Source organism: Tachypleus tridentatus, chromosome 2 (assembly GCF_004210375.1).
Source record: "Tachypleus tridentatus isolate NWPU-2018 chromosome 2, ASM421037v1, whole genome shotgun sequence".
NCBI classification, from domain to species: Eukaryota; Metazoa; Arthropoda; class Merostomata; order Xiphosura; family Limulidae; genus Tachypleus; species Tachypleus tridentatus.
In genome coordinates, this window is record NC_134826.1 from 31,656,813 (window position 1) to 31,678,541 (window position 21,729).

At 31.1% G+C, this 21,729-nt stretch overlaps 1 protein-coding gene across 3 annotated transcripts in view; it reads left to right on the forward strand.

Moving 5' to 3' along the window:
• Window positions 1–21,729, forward strand: part of LOC143240355 (ubiquitin-conjugating enzyme E2 T-like) — a 57,614-nt gene that overhangs the window by 22,186 nt on the left and 13,699 nt on the right. For all 3 annotated transcript variants that reach the window (XM_076482672.1, XM_076482685.1, XM_076482676.1), the window contains 2 exons: window positions 3,968–4,037; window positions 18,276–18,381. In XM_076482672.1, the coding sequence (XP_076338787.1) occupies window positions 3,968–4,037; window positions 18,276–18,381 (176 nt within the window). The remainder of the gene's footprint in view (window positions 1–3,967; window positions 4,038–18,275; window positions 18,382–21,729) is intronic.

Genomic DNA, 21,729 nt, shown 5'->3' on the forward strand with positions numbered 1-21,729 from the left:
CGAGATTAATTGGTTAGTTAAGTGTGATCAGTTAATGAGTCTAATTATTAATCTCAAATGCAAAATTAAAAAATTGCTCTGTTGTAGAAACATTAACTTTTTTCTTCTTCTATCAAACAAATACTGTTGCAAGTTAACTCTGAAATTATGGTCTCCAATTTAATACAATTTAAATGTATTTCTAAATTTGTTGTCAAAAGTAGAGTTGGGTAGTTAACTTGACAAATTGATATAATCAGTTATGTATGAGAATTGATTACTGATTACATTGTTTTGTGTCATGTAAAATAATCGATTAATTGAAAGTATGATTAAATCACTTATTGTCACAAGGATAATTAGTTATTTTTTGATTGATAGTTTAGGCAGAGTATTCATGATGAAACTTTGTATAATGGACAACAACTGCCTGTTGTGGAGACAAATGTAGAGGACAATATTTCAAAAGTATATATTTTTAAAAAAACAAAATTGTTTGAAGTGATAAATATCTGTCATTACTCATTTGCGTGCTATTAGAGCCAGACATAATCAGGTGTTCCACTTTCTTCAAATGTCTGGTGTCAAACTTGTGCTACAGTAACATTAGGGATGTTATATGTCACAACAATTACTGTGTCCTTACAATAATGTAAATAGAACAGTTGTTTTGGTTGTAAGGTGATTTTCATAATTTTTTGGATTACTGGTATTTGAATGTTCTTGAACAAATTTTGTGACGGAATACTTTGGATGAAGATTTTCGAAACGTCATTCTCAACACTTGTGTCTCTGCAACAGGCAGTTGCCATCCATTTTACAAAGTTTCATCATGATATGTAACTAGTTTTGATTATTATAATTGTTAATTTACATTTGCCTAGCATATAAAGTTTTAGCCATCTTATTGGAGAATAATCAGTTAGTTGAGTTTAACTGATTAATGAATCTGATTAATTGCCCAGCAATTTCCACTAATCACCTAGCTGTAGTTGGTAGTGCCATACAAGTTTAAGGTCAAGCACATTGTTATAAAGTATTTATTTTTGAACCTTATGAAGTTCTGATAATTGTAAATGAATATATGAAATTACCTTCTCAAGTTAACAAGCATAACTGAAATCTACAGTCATTTTAATAATATTTCAGACACATAACTGAATTGATATTTTACAAGAGAGTTTGTCTCATTTATGATTTTTCAATTTTTTTTTAAATTCAGCAACCTTCAAAAATATTTCTGTCTGATATTGAAGATCTCATCTTACCCAAGGTAAACCTTACCAGAAGTTCTGCCCCTTGGCGTGGATTCCTGTACATGGTGAGGGGACCTCCCAGGGAAGGTTCTGTTCTTTCACTTTACCTCCTCCAGGATCTAAACATCTACCCATGTGTTTTCCATGTGGGGTGACCTGTGAAGGAAAGGAGAGGATCCTTGTAGTGGAGGGGTCCAACCCTAACACACCACTTTGCCCTTGAATTCTTGTAGACAGGCAGTCTTGGGGTGGCCTCCCTAGACTCAGTTGACTGGTCCACTTGGACTAGGGTCAACCAAGTAGTAGTGTTGGATGTTCTCAACAGGTGTTGTGGGCATTGTACATGATGCTGGTGTTTGGGTATAGTGCCCACAAAACCCTGGCATTGATGCATTGTCCTTGTAGTGCATCCCCTCTTATGGCTTCATGGTGGATGGGGTCAGTGGGCACTGAAAAATTCTTTTTATTATGGATCCTCTAAATAAAAACTTAAATAAAATGGTGAAAAAACAGTCCATAGGTAAATGACCACATCTTGAAGATTCTGACCAGCAATCTTCAATATCTGTAACACCTGTATCTCATTTTCTTATACTACATCCTCTTTTAGATGAACCTTAAGGACAAATGTCTCCCTTTTTCATTCAGAAGGGACTAGAGGGACTTGCTGGTTTTCCAAAGTCAGTCAAAAAGCTTTGCTCTGACGACGTATTGGTGGAAACATCCACATCTCAACACAGCAAATTCCTCTTACATTCAAAGGTGATTGTGGATATACCTATTGAGGTTACACCTCATCCAATTTTTAATTTGTCATGAGGCATTATTGTTTAGAGGGGTTTGAAGAACATTCACAAGTCAGAGATTCTTGCTGGTTTCTCCATCCAAGGAGTTTCTGCAGTGAGGTGCATCTCCACTCGCAAAGATGGAATTATGATGCTGAACAATGTCCTCATTTTAAGATTTATATCATTGCATCCACCTGCCACCATCAAGGCAGGTTTTCTTAATTGCGAGGTATGACCATACATTCCAAACCCTCTCAGATGTTTCCAATGTCAGTGGTTCGGTCACTCAAAGACATCATGTTGTGACTCCTTAGTGTGTGCCCTTTGTGATGGCAAGAACCATGATGCCTATGAGTGTGAAACAGACCCTCATTGCATCAACTGCAATGGCTCTTACCTGTTCTACTTTCGTTCTTGCCTTAAATGGTTGGAAGAAAAAGAGGTGCAGCATTTGAAGAGGATTCAAAACATTACTTACCCAGAGGCTTGAAAATTGCTGTCCACCACTTCAGCTTAGATGTTTGCTGCTGCACTTTATTCCTCTACTACAGTGGGAATGCAGATGGATCTCTCTGCACCTCCAAAAGAATAATTCTCAAACCAAATGAAAGGTATTTTGACCTCCATGGTTAAAAAAGATGATGAGTCAACATTAACACAAGTGTCTGTCCCTGACATACATTCCAGCAAACCCCAAGATCCACTTCTATTGGTTCCAGGTGCAGATATTTCCTTGGGTGCATCTTCTTCTCCCATCCCAAGATGCAAAATTATCATTCATTCACATTCCTCAGTCACTGAAATCCTCTTCCAACAACAAAAATCTGCCCAGTCAAACTAGGGCAGGATCCATGGATAGTTGACAGACCTTTCTTGAATAAAGGCATAAAGAAAAAAGATGTGGTCATAACAGAAGGGCTTTTCACCCAATTCACCTACACATAAACAAAAATGGTCACCTTGGTACAATGGAATTGTTGAAGTTTCCATTCTAATCTGGGTGACATCAAAGCAATGATTGCTTCCTACCATCCTGTATGCCTTTCCTTACAGGAAACATTTCTGAAATCTGCCAATACAGTTACCTTTGAGCAGTTTTCTTTATACAGAAATGGCAAGCTATGTGATGGATGATTGTATGGATGGGTGGCACTGTTGGTTGATCAGCATGTGTCCACCCTGCTTTTATTACTCTACACACCCTTGGAGGCCGTAGCCACCAGTCTTTTCTTGGGTTGTACCATCACTGTTTGTTTTCTCTACCTATCACCTGGATGCTCTCATTGAACAATTGCCATCTCCCTTTTTAATCCTGGGGGACTTTAATGGACATCATCCCCTCTGGGGAAGTGCTGATATTGATGGGTGGAGTAGTTCTCTGATCACAACCTTTCTTTTTTCAATGCTGACACTATTGACAGTAACCCATGGGGCAGTGATCATTTTCCTGTAATTTTGAGAGAGACCTGCTGTGGTTGATGCCATCCGACCCATGTGCCCCTATAAAAGCTGGATCAAGCAAACTGGCTTTCTTTCACTGATCTCTCAGAACATTATCCTTCCATCATCTGTAAGCCATCAAGTATCAATTTAAAGTAATAGGTAGCTTAGTTCTGAGTTTTTAAGGAACTTCATGTGAACTGTTGCTGTTATCTCATTAGTTTTGTAAATCCTTTGTAAGTAGTAAACTTAAATTTTAAAATTTTAGTTATATAAAGCTAAATGTGCACTTTTATTACACTAATGTAGTATGCTTTGTATTTTATCATTTATGATAAGATTATTTATTTTCAAAATTGAAAGGAAAAGAGCTGTCTACACATCTTTTTTATTAAGGCTTGTTGGAGATAAAATTTTGACATGGCAAAGATATTTGAATGTTATTTTGTTGTTGCACTTTGTGTTTAACAATATTGTGAACATCAAATTTTCAATGTTTTTCAGCTATACTGGGTACAGAAGGTTCACCTTATGAGAATGGTCTATTTAAGCTAGCTATTCAGATTCCAGATCGGTAAGTACTTGATGCTGGTAGGTTAAAGTTTAAGTTCTTCTGATGAAATCAGTAAGTAATATATAACAGATTATATTTTTTAAAATAGTGTGCAATCATGTACATATTATATGTTTTATGAACAGAAATGTTTTAGGAATGAATTACAGTGCAATAAAGTTTACAAATATTCTTACTAAGGATATCATCCTGGTCATGACTGGTCACTGGTTAAAGGTCATTTCATTGCATTTGTTGATTTGTATTCAAAATTTATCAAACTACTGTTTTAAGAATTTGTCTGTAAATTTGGTATCAAAGTATATATTATAATAAAAATGTTAGTATTATATATTAATTAATTTCTTAATTTAATAGTAAATAGTAAAAAAACACTTAAATATTGAGTTTTGTGTGTTACATGGTGTGTTGAATGGAACATTGATTTAACTTATATTGTAATATCAAAATACAAAATCTGTAGTTTAATACAAACTAGGAATTAAAATTATGAATATTGTCAAGTTAAAATATAAAATAATAACTGCCACCTTTTCTGTATGCCAAGATATCACTCTTGTTTCAAAACATACCTCTTTCCATTTCTTGAAAACTCTTCTTTATGTACAGGTACTTCTGTTTATGTCATGTGAAAAACCAATCAAAAGCTTAGAGAATGTTACTGTTATGGACATTTTTTAACTATTTTGGAATATTGTGACATCGATTCATTATTTCAGTCCAAGATTTCAAGGTGGTAACTTGAGTCTTTAGTCAGCTCAAAATTTTATACATTTTTATACTGAAATACAGTTCAGTTACTGAGTTTGATAAATTTTACTTGAATTCTGTGGTATTTGATGTAGTAATTTTTGAATTTTGGTTATTTCAAATGTATATATAAAACCTAAAAATAACTTATTTCACATCTTCCTGTGTGAAAGTTGAGAGACGTAGTATCTATGACAAGCAGCAAATGAGTACAAAGTTCATAACTAGAAAGGATAATAGTTGACTACACTGCTTTATTTACTATTTTATGTTTTAACAAAAGTAAGTATAAGAAGTTATTTGTAAATAGTAATAATGTATATATTTATAATATATTATGAATGAAATGTGACTGTATTTTATACTAAAACAATTGACTTGGGCCACTTTGTAAAGTCTTTTGTATTATTGGATATGGTAACACAAGTGCATGTGCATATTAGTGCAACCATCATAACTTTAGCCAGGCATGAGTGGAAGGTCAATATAATAAATATATATAAATGTTTTATCTTATAAGATAAAGTTATTTAGTTTACACATTTGTGTTATATATTGTAGTCATTCCAGAATTAAAAAAGCATTATTCATATCCATTTCCTAGTTTTTTATGGTGGTTACAATGTCAGTGAAATTGACAGACCCCATATAGTTAAGGCAAAAAAAATAACAAACAAAATATAAAGTTTTAATGAAATTTGAAATGTATTTAGGTGGTTTCAGAGATTACACAAAACATATTTTTTAGGATGAAGAATAGTTTTGAAATCATAATATAAAACAATCATGCTCGAACTATTATGATACAGATTCAATATTTTTACAAACAAAATTTTAGTGAAAATACTCAGTTTAAAAATCTGATTTTTCTGTGCCAAAGACTTGCAATCAACATTTACTAAAAGTGTACCAAATTTTGTGAAGATACGGATACTTTATAAAAAGTTACAACATAAATGCTTAACCTGTATATTATTTGTGAAGTTCCCTTTGGATGGTATGGAAATACTTTTCCAATACATTGTTAAACAGTAAGTATGTGTTTGATATTTTTATTCTTGGTATAATTGTTTTTATTTGTGATATATGTATATTTGATTAAAGCCTGCAATATCAATTATCATTTCACAGTGCTGGAAGAGAAACAGAGTGCTAGCTCTCTTGTATTCTTACATTTTGGGAACATTGATTTCTTTTTCTTGGAAATTGTTTTGTGTCTATGATTTTGTAATATGTGAGATAATGAAAGTGCCAGGATGTCTCTTGAACTTGATAGGTTGTGCTTATAAGAAACTAACATATGCATAAAAGTTTTTTGTGTTCTTTTTTTTTTAGTTTTAAGGAAATTAGTTTTCACAGCTTAGAAATTGTGTGTGTGTGTCCCTTACTTATCAGCCTTTATAATAAGCAGCTACAGAGTGAATCATCTATTATTTTTATGATTTCATTGTGAATTTCACTCCTGTTACTTCATCAGCCTGTTATTTCATTCAGTAATTTGTCAAGAGATAAAGTATTAGTAGGTTTGTAGGTACTTATTGTCTGCTGCTGGAGTGTGTGTGTGGATAGCCAACTGTCTATAGTAGATATTCTCTTTTTTCACTTTTACATACCAAAGGTTTTTCAGTATTTTTGTGGTTGGCTCCCAGATCCTATTATAATACTTAGTTTTTAATTGAATTTTAGCTTTCATTTTAGAGTGGTTAAATAAGAAACTAACTATTAAATTTTCTTTCAACCTAAGATTGGTTTCTTCCGATTATAATTTAGTAAAATTACAACTTAAAAATTGTAATAAGTGCATTGAAAAAATATTAAAAAGAAAAGCACAATAGTTTTGTTTGTTTTTTCAGCTGAGTCAAACAAGTTGAAAAAAAATAAACCTTTGTGTATGTAGTTCAAAACCAATACCTAATGGATAAAGAGGAAAATTAGATTATCAGTCAGTGAATGACGCTAAAGCTTATAAGGTTGTAAAACATACTAGTAATGCAGAAGATACTGGGTTATTATAAAAAAATAAGTAAAATGTATGTGTAAATGTTTTTAAAGCTATTAGAAATATTTCTCTTTCCCTGGTAAGATTTATTCTACACTTTTTGAAGAAGACTGAGAAGGATATTGTGCTGCATTCAGTATGCACATCAGGAAAAAACTACTTATGTGATGCCTGTTTAAAAAGAGAAGAACATCAGGAAATATCTTCTTTATCATGAGCCTTATTAACTTGACTTCTCTTATTTTTAGCTATTGTCAGAGTTACATTTGATAAATACAGTAAAACTGGGACCAAGTAAAATTTCTGGCTTAAACAGGTTTTCTGGTTTAGACAGTGAATGTGCATTTTCTTAATTATATATAATTTTTGAGAGGAACATTATACTTGCTTGACTTAAGGGAAGTAAGATTTTTGTGAAAAATTATTATACTGTTTATGCAATATTTATTAGAATAAGAACAAAAATAGACATTCAAAATATGCATAAGTACATAAAATCTTAATCAGATTTATTTGAAGAAAGAGTCCAATTTCAACTGTTACATTTTTTTAATGGGCTTTCTCATGCAGTTAAAAGAGAATGCCAATTCTACAGCCTCTTCATGAAGTTCATTTTCCTCCTTCGTTTTTGCATACAATTTAATAGCATTAATAATATAACTTAACACTTGTGATGAAGTAGGAATATCTGTTTCCTCACTATCTTTTCCATTTTGTTCATCTTCTGAATCTCTGGCACTGTTACCATCTTGTGATTGTATTATAGATTTGAAAATTTTCTGCATTCACAGAATCATCTACATAAATCTTGTTAATCAGAGTTTTGATTTCACTAAAATTGTCATAACAAACAACTTCCCCACAATCTCCACCATTTTCAAGAATAAATCCACAGTTTCAAAAGCACTTTAATACGCATTTGACTGAATGACTTAAAAATGCAATTGGATCTAACACGTCAATTTTTGTGGTCATTTCAGATGCTCTCTTACAGTTGTCCATGCTTGCAGTAATATGTTGAAGCATCAGTTTTCTGTATTTCAGTTTTATACATTATAATTCCATGATTTAGTGGCTGTAGAACTAATATTATACATGGAGGTAGAAAGACTAAATAAACATTTGAAAGTTGAACTTATGGGGACAAGTTCCATTATCTAGGAAAAGTAGAATATTTCTATCTTGTTCTATTCTTTTGTTTAATTTGTTTAAAAATTCCTCAATTATAGCACTTGTCATCTACTCTTTATTATTCGCTTTCCATTCCACAGGAAGTTGATTCTTCCTCAAATTTTTGAAACAGCACAGAATTTTCATACTTCCCATGGTTTCTCCAGTTTCCCATCAGCAAATATGACCAAACATACAGTCAATCATTCTTTCGAATAGCAACCTCCAAAATAATGATGGAAAAAAAAGAACAGAATATATTTAACCAATACTTACTGTAGCAAAATGTCAGAAAATTTATTAATATTTAAACCAATTATTAATTAAACAAGAATTTATTAATACTTAAAGAAATTATTAATTAAATAAGAAATTAATATTTAATCAAAAACATTTTTTTGCTGTACTCGGGTTCTAATCATGCTTGTTGATAGATAAAGTAGGTGAAAGATAGTTTTCTGTCTGCATTACATAGGTTCTGCCATGTAGAGGGCCTTTTATAAGAGAAATCTTAAGATAATGCTTCAAAATTTTAATATTTTCAACTTAGACAGGTATTACTGTATAATTATTAAACATAGTTTTTGGAAATGATTTTTGATATAATCTGTGTTTTTTTGGGGTTAAGGCACAAACAGATGTAATGTATTTTAGTGTCAGAAAGCATTATTTTATATTAACTTCTAGTTAGTTTCAAATAGAATTTATTTATATAAATTTAATACATAACAATTTTAAAAAAATAGCTAATTTTGATATAGGGTTGATATCAGTGTGTTCCAAATACAAACATTAGTGTTCATGAATTTCCTGAATTCTTTCTGACTATAATATTTACAGAAGGAAAACTGAAGTAGTTTCAAGCAAAACAGCACTAATGTGGCCTTATAACTTTACTATTGGTTTATTTTTCTTCATTTTATCCAACTAATTTAGCAACTTTAGTTGTTATGATGTTATTGTAATTTTCAGTATATCATCATCAAGAAGTTATAGGCTAGTGTTGAAAATGCGTAATGAAAGTTTTTTTTTGGTTTTTATGCTCATTTTAGCTGTAGAAACAAGTCTGGCTTCTAGTTTATTAGAGGTTTACGTAAAGATCAGAACAAAGAGATGAAAGCTTAGCTTCATGATAGGTTGCTGGTAGAAACAATGTTGTGTTTTGTTTTGGAACAAGATGAGGATTTAGTTATATCACCCTTCAGTTGTGCAGGTGGTAAGAGTGCTCAGCTTGTAATCTGAGGGCCATGGGTTTGAATCCTCATCCTACCAACATGCTCACACTTTTAATTAGTTGTGGGGACATTATAATGTTACAGTCAATCCCACTAATGATCCAGCATGGCTAGGTGGTTAGGGTGCTTGACTTGTAATCTGAGGGTCACAGGTTCTAATCTCCATCACATCGAACGTGTTCACCCTTTCAGCCGTAGAGGTGTTATAATGTGACAGTCACTCCCACTTCAGTGGTAAAAGACTAGCCAAAGAGTTGGCAGTAGGTAGTGATGACTAGCTGCCTTCCTTCTAGCTTTACTCTGCTCTAAATTAGTGATGGCGAGCATAGATAGCCCTTGTGTAGCTTTGTGCAAAATTCAAGAAACAAACAAAATAATTCTGCTATTTGTTGGTAAAAAGAGTAGCCCAAGAGTTGGTGGTGTGTGGTGATAACTAGCTGCCTTCCCTGTAGTCTTACGCTGTTAAATTAGGGACAGCTATTGCAGATATCCCTCATGTAGCTTTGCACAAAATTCAAAAAGCAAAGCATTCCTACATCATGTTTATATTTGGCATTATTGGTAAGAGCAACTTCTTTAATAGGCAAAGAAAACTGCCAAAATGAAATGTAAATACACACACACACACACACACATAACATAAAACAATTTTAAGTCTTATTGAATGTATATTAAATGAATCCTGACTAACAATAATAATAATAAAAACAAGTTGCTTGTAATTTTGGTATGATGACAGTTATTTTTATTGTATATGAAAGACCATAAACATCCAGAATCTGGAAGTGTTTTCCAAAAAGAAAAACAAAGTTTCATAAAATAAATTTTATTGAAGAGATTTACAAGTTTTTAATTATTTCTTCAAAAAGTACTTCACTAAGAAATATATATTTGTTTAGTAACCAAAGTTGAGAATTCTTATAAATAATGGATTTAAAAATGAGATATTTTACTTTATAAAAGTTACACGATCTGTAAACAGTTTCTCTAAGTTTTGAATGATTTCTTTCAGTATATTTTTAGCAATACAATAAAACTAACTATAAACATGTTTGAATTATCCGGAGTGTTTGTGGAACAAAACTCTTTGATTCCTAATGTAAAAGGTTTGAGTTGTGATGAGAGGCTTAAAATTTTGGAGTTGGTTTAGCTGGACTGTGCATTAGTGGTGAATTGATTCATGTTTTTAGAATTATTGGGACATGAATAATATTCCTGAAGAAGATCTGTTTAGGTGGTGGACTTGTAAATATTTATAAGTCTCCTAGTGTATATAATACACTTATATAAGTGTATATAAAACCTATTAAAGTCTATATTGAAAGTGGTTCTTTTTTATGAAAATGACTATATCCATTATTTTTTTAATATTCTAAAACCACATGTATGAATTTTTACATTTACATAAAAATGTGTAAAAAAACAGGAAGTGGGAAGAAAGTAAAAAAGTTCCACCCTGTATTGGAAATAAACCTTTAGCAATAACCTGATAAGGTAGTAAGTACTCTTTGGAAAAAAAAGTTTAAAGATATTATGGTCTGAATGATAATGTAATTTTGTAAGTGGTTGAGTTAGAAAATTGGTTGTTTGTCAAAAAGCTAGATAGAAAATTTTAAAACCTTGTATTATTCTGGTCAGTTAGTCTATAAAAACATATTTTTATGTTACCACTTCTTTTCTTCTTTGTCTATTTTTTTTTCTTACAAAATTGACTGGAAGGTCTGGATTTCAGAAATTGTGTGCTTTGTTGTTACCAAATTGTTCTTCTTGGTATGCAAAGTGATTTTTTTGGTGATGTAAAGTTTGTTGATGCTTCAAATTAAACTGTTGTTAAACAGGTACAAAGTATATGGATAGGAAGTGCTAAGACAGTTTACATTGGTTGCATGAATTTTTTTTATTTTGATTGGGTATAAAGTGATGTTAACTTACTGATAAGCCCTTTGTCACTTTTCATTTTTCTTGTGCTTTTATATCATTGGTCGTAAAGAAGTTTTGTAGAGTGCAGTACATTAGGGATTTTGATGGGTGTGTAATTTTATCCATTTTGTTTATTAAGTAAAATTGATTTATTTAATAAATGAAATAAAGGTAGGTATGTATAGGTGTCATTGCAAGAACTTGCATGTATTTCCAGTGAGTAACTGAAATAATATTTGAAAATTAATCCATATAAAAACAAGTATGTCACATCATACTGAATTTCTTAAAATAGGAGTAATAATAAAACCCAAAATGTATTTATCCAGATGGAATAGTTTGATTACTGTGTGATTAGTGATGGAGGTGCAAGGAGGTTCTAAGGGGGAGGAAATTCAAAGAAACTTTATTTGTATAATGAGTGTTGGTGTAATAAGCCTAGAGTAAAAATGTGATGTGAGATTACTTAGCCTAGAGTCAAATGCATAAAATTTATCATCATTTTTAACCCTTTTGCTGTGTAGTTCTCTATATCTGAATAAATATTAATATCTATTGACTCTAAAATTCAGATTTATCCCATGGCTACCAAAAAGGTTCCCTCTACTGCAGTGTGTGGGAATATTCCCCTGTACTTCAAGCAGTTACCAAACCTTGGTAATTTGTGGGAACATGTATATAATCTAAATAAATACATCTTTATATTTTGGATACTGTTGTCTGAATAATTCATTATATATTTTCTAATGATTTTGGCTTATTGACTTAGTTTTTGCTTATATTTATGCCATTTACGGTAGAACACATTTTTTCTAATTTTCTTTAATATGTTTGTTTAAATCATGATTATTCACTATCCATTATGGATTTCAGTTAATATTACTGTCAGATATAGAACACACAGCTTCTTTAAATATTGAAAAATTAATACAAAAGGTCAAATTCATACTTTTTTTTTTGGTGGATAATTGATACTTTTTGGGAATCAATCTGAAAATTGATTGTGCAATTAAAGAGTTAAACTTAAATCATTTTTGAATTAACCTATTTTATATACAAGTTATTAATCTAACTGTTTATTACAACAAGTTGTTTTCGGAATATGCCTTATTCTCTTTGTCATTGTCGAGAATGCTTTTGTTGTCCTTTTTACAGATTGTACAGATTAACTGAAACAGTTTTTCAGAAATGTTATTCAACTCTCCACAAAGATTTTTGTGCATGCCATAAGCCTTTAGTGAAACTCCCCCTTCTGCACATATATACACATTATATTATGTGCTGTGAATCAAAGTTTTTCAAGTTTTCTAAGTTTTAATTCCTTTATTTCAAAAGAAACCTTCAAAAAACACTTAAACTTCAGTTTTATGTTGTCATATGACCCACATATTATAAAAATTGTCTATATTTACATTTTCCATATTGACTTGGATAATACCAGTCTTGTAGATGTATGTCTACACAGTTAAATACCTTAAAGTGCCTTCTCTCCCTGAATGAAGAAGAAACAGGTAATCACTTTTTTCCACCCCCTGGTAGGTGGTATGACCATTTCCATACTTTTAACAGTTATTTTTAAATTTGCATGCAGTTGTTGATGTCTGGTGGATGGAACTGCTTGAAGTATTGCTGGCTGCTTGATCCTCATTAGTTCTTACAGTTTATTCTTTGCTAAACGTGTTATAGTGAGAGATAGTTAAATTGTATTTAGGTCTTATTTTTATATCTCAGTTAATTATGTTTTATTGATGTTTTCTGATGTGTAACTTAAAGATTTAAACTTTTTTTTTTTTATATACACATCATACTTTGCAGCAGTTCTGTCTATGCTGAAGATTTTACATGAGGGGAAACAAATTTTGCCAAAGATTTGTGTATTTCTGCTAAAGATACTGTAATTATCCACTGGGGGCACTGTTGACTTGTGCTGAGATGAATAGTAAATGGTAAAGAACAAGAAAAGAAAACATTAAAAATTAACTATATATGAAAAGGAAAAGATTTGAAGTAATAAATATTACCAAAACAAATTAAAAGACATGTAAAGTTTTTCTGTTTCTTAATTTCAAACATTATTGCACTATATGTTTATGATGCTATCTACAGTTAGTGATATAGTAGGGAAAATGGAAAATACAGACATTGGTATTCATTTATGAGGTTCAAGAGGTTATACAAATGAAGTACTAAAATTATGACATGAAAAGTATTTTTCTACCTAAAATGAAAATCATGACTTGAACCATAAAAAGTTTGAGTTCAAGTTACTGCTACAGATAAATACATGCTTTTAGTAGAAAGACTTAATTGCATACAGGATATTTATGAACTTTAACAGAATCTTGCTAGTTCTTGTGAGAATAAGTTAAGAAATATGAGAGTTATTGTATGTATTGTTGCACAAATGATATTCCGATATGTGGCTCCTTCCAAGTTGCATGTTCCAGTGTTGAAAGAGTTAACTGGCTTTCATTCCAAGTTATAAGTACATCAAATAATTCCCTTAACTGCTCGAGATTGAATTGGCAGTAGGAACTTTGAATCTGTACACCACATAATTCAAAGACTGTTGTAAATACAAGCTAGCATTAGACTTAAATCTATAAATTAAAACTATCTCTATTTTGTATAAATAATATAATTAGCAAGTGTTGAAGATAATTATTTTCATTTTTTTTTTTTTAAAGTATGTGATAGACACACAACACATTGGTTGAACTTTGTTCTATATCTAAACAAAACAGTGATTGGAATCTATAAACTTGTCTTAGCAATATCTGTAATATAAGTTTGTAATCTGTATTAAAACTTAACTCAGAGGTGGAAAGATCATCTAAATAGAGGACAAATAAGTGTCATGTAAAATTGAGAATTTAAATAAGAAATTAAACCTTATGTTACAATTTGATTTATGAATTAAGTTTTATTGTGAAGTTTATTTCAAATTTGAATGTGACCTTATAAAAAATGGTTATGTAATTGCATTTGTTACCTATCTGTATCTAGAGGGTTAATGTGGGCCATGAGAACCTATAACATCCTTTATATCTAGTAAATTCCATGAGTACTAGCATTTCAACATAGGTTCATTCATTTTTTTTAGCAGTGATGTTTTTTTTTCTTAAGAATTATGACACTGATTATTTTAACTTTTATTAGCATTTTTAGTGTAGTATTTCATCCATTTATTTTCTTAATCATAAGAAAGGAAGGTTTTCTAATTTTTATAGAGGTTGATTAGGTGATTGGATTAAAATTCTCTTCACTTTGGTTGTTTCTTTTGATAAAATTTTTAGTTTTTGATATAATGTTCCAATGTCACTGATTGTTTTTGGCACTACTATTTTCCCACTGTTTTAACCCTCTTGCCACATGTATCCTTTACTGTGCATGATTCAAAGTTTTTAGTATATTACATTCAGTGTTTTATTAAACTACTCTTTGTTTATGTTATACCAATTAGTATAGCATAAAATATTAGCTAATAATTCATATTTCAATAGTATCTAAGTTTTAAATTTTTAATTTTATAAAACAATATTTAAGAACTCAGTGATAAAAACTCCTGAATTTCCTTAAGTGTGACACATGAAACATTTCTTTAGGCATTTCCTTTTATCCATTTTATTCATCACCCTTCCAATAAATATGTAATTCAATGTAAATTAATCACTATAAAATTGTCATTGTTCAGCCATCAATAATTTTTATAGCCTTCACATATGCAATCAGACTCCTCTTGCCACATTCACTTACAGGATTTCCATTTAATTGTATGTTACATATAACTGATAGAAAGTTAAGGTTTTCATTTATCAAATGTTATGTTATATTCTCTTCTGAATATATAAGCACTGCTTTTACTTATAATACAATTTAGTTGTCATGCAAATCACAACAGCTAACTTGGATGAATTTATAATTGCTCTTTCAATGGAGCCATAGAAATTGTGACAGAGGAAATTATCTGCTTTTACTATATTATTATACCATGCCCTTTGATGCATTATTTAATTAAATAGAAATTATTTTGTGCATTACTACCATTAGTATAAAAAAAGTAGTGTTGAGTGTCATTGAGAGTTTACAGCAAGAAAAATAGAAAATTTGGGTAAGAACTTTATTTCTTGCTTTTCATATTTATTTTTTAGTTATTTTTATAAAAGTAAATAAAATGTAAAAGTAGAGATCTCTTTAGATTATGTAAAATAAACAATAATAATAGTATAAAGGGATTTTACTAGATGCTCACAGGAGCATTTTGGAGTAGCTCATAGGTAAAATAATTCAATAGAGTAAAGTGAGATGCACATTCCCCAACTGATTTACAGTTTATAGTAGTGCAAACAGCAGTTAGATGTGGTTCAAAAGGCAATAAAACAATAAAATTTTAAATGTAAATTAATGTGTACTGTTATGAGTTTGAAGCTGCTTGGGATAAACAAATGTAGTTTATTCTTATAGTTTAAAGTCATTCAAGAGAAAATGACTTTCTTTTACATTCTTGGTTTCTGTATTGTTGGGACATTAAAAGTTGTGATGCTATATTGGCTTGGGTCTGTTTCCCCTCATTTTGTCTTAGGGTTTTAAGTAGGATCCCTTTTTTATGTCTTGTTTTTGACAGTGTCCCTGAAATTATCAAGTGTTGAGTATTATTAGCCCACCAACATTTCATCTTTAGAAATATTGAATTGTTTATCTCTGTCAGAGTCTCAATTGCCTCCATCTACCTCCTCCCCCTATCTATAAAAAAAATAACCTTTGGGTTCTTTTTCCCTCATTTCATTCTCTCCTCCTCAAGCTTTCGTGACAGACTAGCATTTGTCAGTTGTGGGTTGGTAATTGCTCTGGCATTTGAATCTGTTCTCATCCTGGATCAGGGGCTTGTGTTTGAACTTTTTTGTTTTCCCCAAGATAACTGGAGATTGGCAGCTGGTATCTGATTGTTTTTGCTTCAACCTCTTTATACAACTATCCATGTTAACCTTGGAGTCTTTCTTTCCATGATATGTATTTCCTCTTAAGTTTTAGATATGATCTATGGATGTTTCCTACTCTAGCTTTATATGATGATATCACCACTTTCTCATCTTTATCTTCAGCTTGTCTCTCTCAGGTTTATTAATCAATATAAAGCTTTTCCTTCAGACTTGCTTCAACACTTTGCATGTTTGGTCAAATTGTCCAGCTTTTATATGTCATATCTCAGATCATCAGATCTGGGACTGTTATTTCCTTTATATATGTGCTCTGCAGCTATTTTCTGTGGCTGCTTGGATGGGCTGGTTGATAAACATATAGATGGTCTTCCTCTGACATGCTCACTATCTTGTCCTATTGGAAGTCTTTTTGATCAAATATGTGTCAAGCTCTGCCTTCTCCTTCATGACTTAATTTACTGGAATTTTAGTTCACCATGCCCTCTTTGTTCAGTTACCTATTGCTTGCAAGTTCTCTTGCTTTGAAGTTATTTGATCTTTCATAAGAGTACTGGTCCCCTTCGGTTATACCCATTTATGATCCCTTCTCTGAAGTAATGCCAGCCAGACTGTATTTCAGGAGGTTGGGGGTGAACTGTGATGGTGCCCTCACATGTGACTAACTGTTATAACTATTTGTAGTATTCCAGTGCACATCCTTCCAGTGAAGGGGCTTCTTGTAGCTGTAATGATTCCTGTTCAATCCAAGTACCTTTCAAGCTTCTTTGAGCATACAAGTACATCCCTCCTGTTTTCTTATAGTGAAATAAAGGAAGAATCTTTGCTGTTTAAGTCCTAGGTTGTGATGGATATTACTATGGAGAGATCCCCTTCAAGTGATGTAATCCTCTAGTATGTGACCAAGAGGATGTAATTCACAATTGGAAATACGGTTGGGGTATTACTGGTCAACCTACTACTTTATAAGCTAAGCCATTCTCTGCAGCTATTTCAGCTCTGTGGGTTTTGCTCTCTCCTTGGAATACAGGTCTGCTTATTCTGGAAAATATTTTATAAAAAGGTTCCCCAATACTGTATGGCTTGACTTGTTTCTCTAGCCACACTACATTCCCCGTGCTCTACCCTCATCCTGAGATACAATGGTCAGTTGAGTAATTGGATGTTGTACCCAAATATGTTAAACTTAAAAATCATACAGAAGGTTCTTTTGAGAGCACCTTTTGTTCCACCACCTTTACATAATGAAAAGTATTCCCTACATAAGAAGGATATAGTCTCCCACTGATGCTTCACTAGGTTCTCCCATTGTGGGTGAAATACACTGAAAGTTTCCCTTTTTGACCTTATAGTTTCAGAAAGGAACTCCTGAATTTTAAATCATTTATACACTCCCATCACCATATTATTAAGATGTAATTCTAGCCCATTTTCCTTTACTTGAAAATGTATTTTTGGTAGATATTCACCTCTCCACAGAATATCTCCCTTTTCCTTTTCTCTTCTAATCTTTTCTTTTGCCTTGTATCTTTGTGCTTACTACAAACATTTGTTACCCTCCAAATGATGGAGAGCTTTCGTTTAATGATGACTGCATCATACGCTGGCACAATCCACAGCAATATGTAGGGGTATAAATTGTGTTCAAGACTTGTGACATGCACAAAAATCTTCAAGGTTATGTTATAAGATGATAACTCAGTTCTTTGGAATGGTGAATGCCTATTTGAAATACATTTATGCTATATAAAATGCAACTTTAATACTTTTCAAGAAGCTTTCTTACAATGGTATGAATAGGTTATGTATTATTCCAATATATGCTACAGTGATTGTTGCAGGTAGTTAAAGTAGTTGTACTGTAGATGATACTTGAATACTGGTAGTTAAATAATAGTAGAATTTGTTTTTTCTATGCAGTACTTTTATAACTATCAAATTTTCTTGTGTGTTTTAGTATGAAGATGTACACTTAAGTACACTGTGTTTTTTGAAGTAATATAGAAACTTAAATTGAAGTAATACCACTAAGTGAGAAGTGCACCATATTAGTAAATACAGTTTTAAGCTTAGTTTTTTTATTTCTTTCCACAGGAACTTGTACATAATTAAATGTATGTTTATTGTAAAGTTTTGTAAGAAGTTTGCATACTTCTGGTCTTAACTGTACTGATTTATTGTTTTTTTTTAACATATTTTTAAATTTATCTTTTCTTGATTTGCACAGGTACCCATTTGAGCCTCCTAAGGTTCAATTTACAACTCCAATTTATCATCCTAACATAGACAATGAAGGCAGAATTTGTCTGGATGTCTTGCAGATGCCTCCAAAGGTGATTTATTGGTTTTGTTTCATGTGCAGCAGAATGTAGGAACTTGCAGTAACAAGTTTGTTGAAAGAATAGTTTTTATTATTTTTAAATATACATGGTTTATTAACTGCTCTTCTCATGAGGTAGTTAGTGATTTACATACAAAATTTAATTAAACTACATTTTGTTTGTTACACCAATTACAATAAGTTTATAGCTAACAATCCATATTTTAATAGTATACAACTTTTAAGTTCTTAATTTTATATGGAACTATTTTTTAAAAATCTTGAATTTCCTACACTTTGAAAAGTTTTTTTCTAGGCATCCACTCTTGTCTAATTTAATCACCACCTCTCTAAGAAGTACAAAATTTAATGTAAATTACTTGCTAAAAAATTGTCATTGCTCAGACAAACCATAAATATTATAGTCTTCAATTTTGTTTGGTTACAGAGCCACTAAATGGTAAAAGAGACCCCTCTTGCTACACAGTCTGTTATATCCTGTATTTCAGAATTTGTTAGTAGTTCTCTTTCATGTTTGATTATATATTACATATAACCAACAGGAATTTTAGGTTTTCATCTATTAAATTATATTACTTTGTTTTCTAAACAGATTGTTCATTTTTCTTTTGGCACAAGTTTTGTTCCCATGGAAAGCATATTGACTACCTTGAATGAATTTATATGGCTCTTGTCATATAGCCAGAAAATTGTGATAGTTAGGGGTAATTGTCTGTTTTTGGCATGTAGTTATTCTATGCTTTTTAGTGCATTACTACCATTGGTATAAAAAAGAAGTGTTAAGTGTCATTAACAGTTGATAGCATGAACACAAATTTGGGTAAGTACTTTAATTCTTGTTTTTTGTGTTTATTCTTTATTTGTTATTATTAAAATAATTACAATTTAAAAATAGGGATCTCTGTAGGTTGAGTAAGATTAAATTAGGTAAAATAAATAATAATTTAACCAAAATGTTTCAAGACATGCCTGCAAGTAGCTCATAAGTAATGCACCATATTTTATGCCTTGTAAGACGCTATGTCGTAGAAGACACACCATAATTTTGGAAATAGAATTTTAAGAAAAAATATTTTGACTCAGCAACCAACACCTTGATGCAGCCTTGACTTTTTTTCAACATATTTAGTAAATACAGTCAAATACATCATTTTCTTTATAGTATATCGACAGTATTACTTAAATTGAATGTTTTATGCTATTGAAAATACTTATAATTGGAAAGTAATGAGATTCCAATCTATATGAGAGGCTGTTTTGAGTAGACCCTAAGCTAATCTCTTGCCTGGTGTTGTGGTCGAAAAATCACTTAAATCATTTAAACAGTGTTTTGTAGCTAACAGTAGAAATGGAAATATGTACTTACCTTCATAGATGAGTTTTAAAATATCTTCTTTGAGTTGTGTAATTTTATGTCTTCACCTTTTCACTGCTTGTTTTATTTTAATGTTTTATCTTCCTCTCCTGTTCTTTATCTTTGATTATTTGTCAGTGAATACTCATGAGCAATAGAGTGGCATGAATGGGATACTTTAGCTCCTGGCAAAATCTTTTTGAATTCACTTAGTTGTGTAAGCCTTGTTAAGGAAAGCAAAATTTTGTTTATGTTATAATAAAAATTATTCAACCTTTCAGATATAACTTTTAAAACACAAATAATGCACAAATAACTAAAATATAAAAGTAAAACTTAAATACAATATTTTGTTTGGTGTATGAAGGACATGAATGTTTGTGAGTTGTATGTTGCCATGATGTAGTATTGTCAACATGTTTCAGAGGAGGGTTTGCTTTGCCCTTTTTTTCTTTCCCAGTAGTTACAAAGTTTCAAAATACATCTGTTCAGAGTATGAACTGCTCAACATTTCACGTTTATTTTCTATCTTTATTTTACTGTCTATGACTGAAGTAGATCTTTGTTAAAAATAAAGCAACAAATTACTGCTAGTGTCATTTGACTATTCACATGATGCCATAATACAATACTCTTTAGAGAAACAAGGCATGGACACAGAAATAAGCCAATCTTACCCTCTGCTCTGATATAAAAAAATAATAATAAAAAAATCAGCTTATGTATCCTACAGTGTTTACAGAAAGAATTCCTCAGAGTAATGATATTGCACTTTGAATCTGTGAAGATGTTTATAATGATGTATGGTTTGGAGCCATTCTAATAAATATCACAAGTGTTTGAATATTGGTCATCCTCCTGAGATATTAGTGGTATACTGTTCAGGCATGTAAAGATAACTGCTCACTCTATCAAGTGTCTCTATAAATAATGAGAATAAAGATACTGCCCTTAATCCTGAATATTGAGGTGTCCATTATTGGTAGATTTATTTTGATAATAAATAGCAGAAAAAAGAAAGTCTGAAATGGTTTGTTCTTAACTGCAAGGTACCTGTTAATCAAATTTCTACAGTATTGAAACACCTCTGGTTACAAACTGCCTTAAAATTGATATAAGTGTAATTTTCTTGATTTGGTGGGTTGTTAAGTTTTATTCTAGACTATTTAAAAAAGAAATTGTTAAATACATAAGAGAAATAAAAATAAACTGATATAATGTTGTTGTTTTTATATGAGGCATAACTTTGTGCCCCAGATTTCATTTATTGTGAACTACTAGAGTTGCACAGAAATTTGCTCAAATCATAGAAGAACATTTGAGTGAAAACACTTTACAAAAAAAGCTTATTTTTAAAACAACAATCTCAATCTTCCTTTTCAATAGTTAAACCACTCAGACATTGATAATTAGCAAAATAAATGACTTTTTTATTGTTAGATAAAATAAAATATTTACTTATTTCTTCATTTTAATATTATGTTTCACAAACTTAGAGCAAAACTGGCTGGGTATTTTGCATCAAAATGAAAACAGATATACTGTATAAAATGCTGTGAATGTCCAGGACCCATTAAAAGTTTTTTTTTTAAATTATTGAAAGTTGATTTACATTGTTATAAGTGCACAATGGATACAATATTGTTATGAGTAGTTGCCTTTGTACTCGATGCACATTAAATGTGTGTTTACTTGAAACCTTGCAAAAAAGATACCTTTCTCAGTAGATAAGAGCTTTGAAAGACATAAAGCTTTATTTCAAGCAGTGTGTTACACATATTTGTTTTATTTGAAAAGTCTGCTTTTCTACTGATGAAATGCTATCCATGCTTAGTAGGGATTGTCTTACTCTTGCCAATTGCTGTGCATCAATTTTGTTATGACAGACATCCTTTACTGTACATCTCACAAGGCTTTAGTGACTCACATTCAAAATTTTATTCACCTACTTTTAGTCTTTCTTATACCAATTAATATAACATAAAA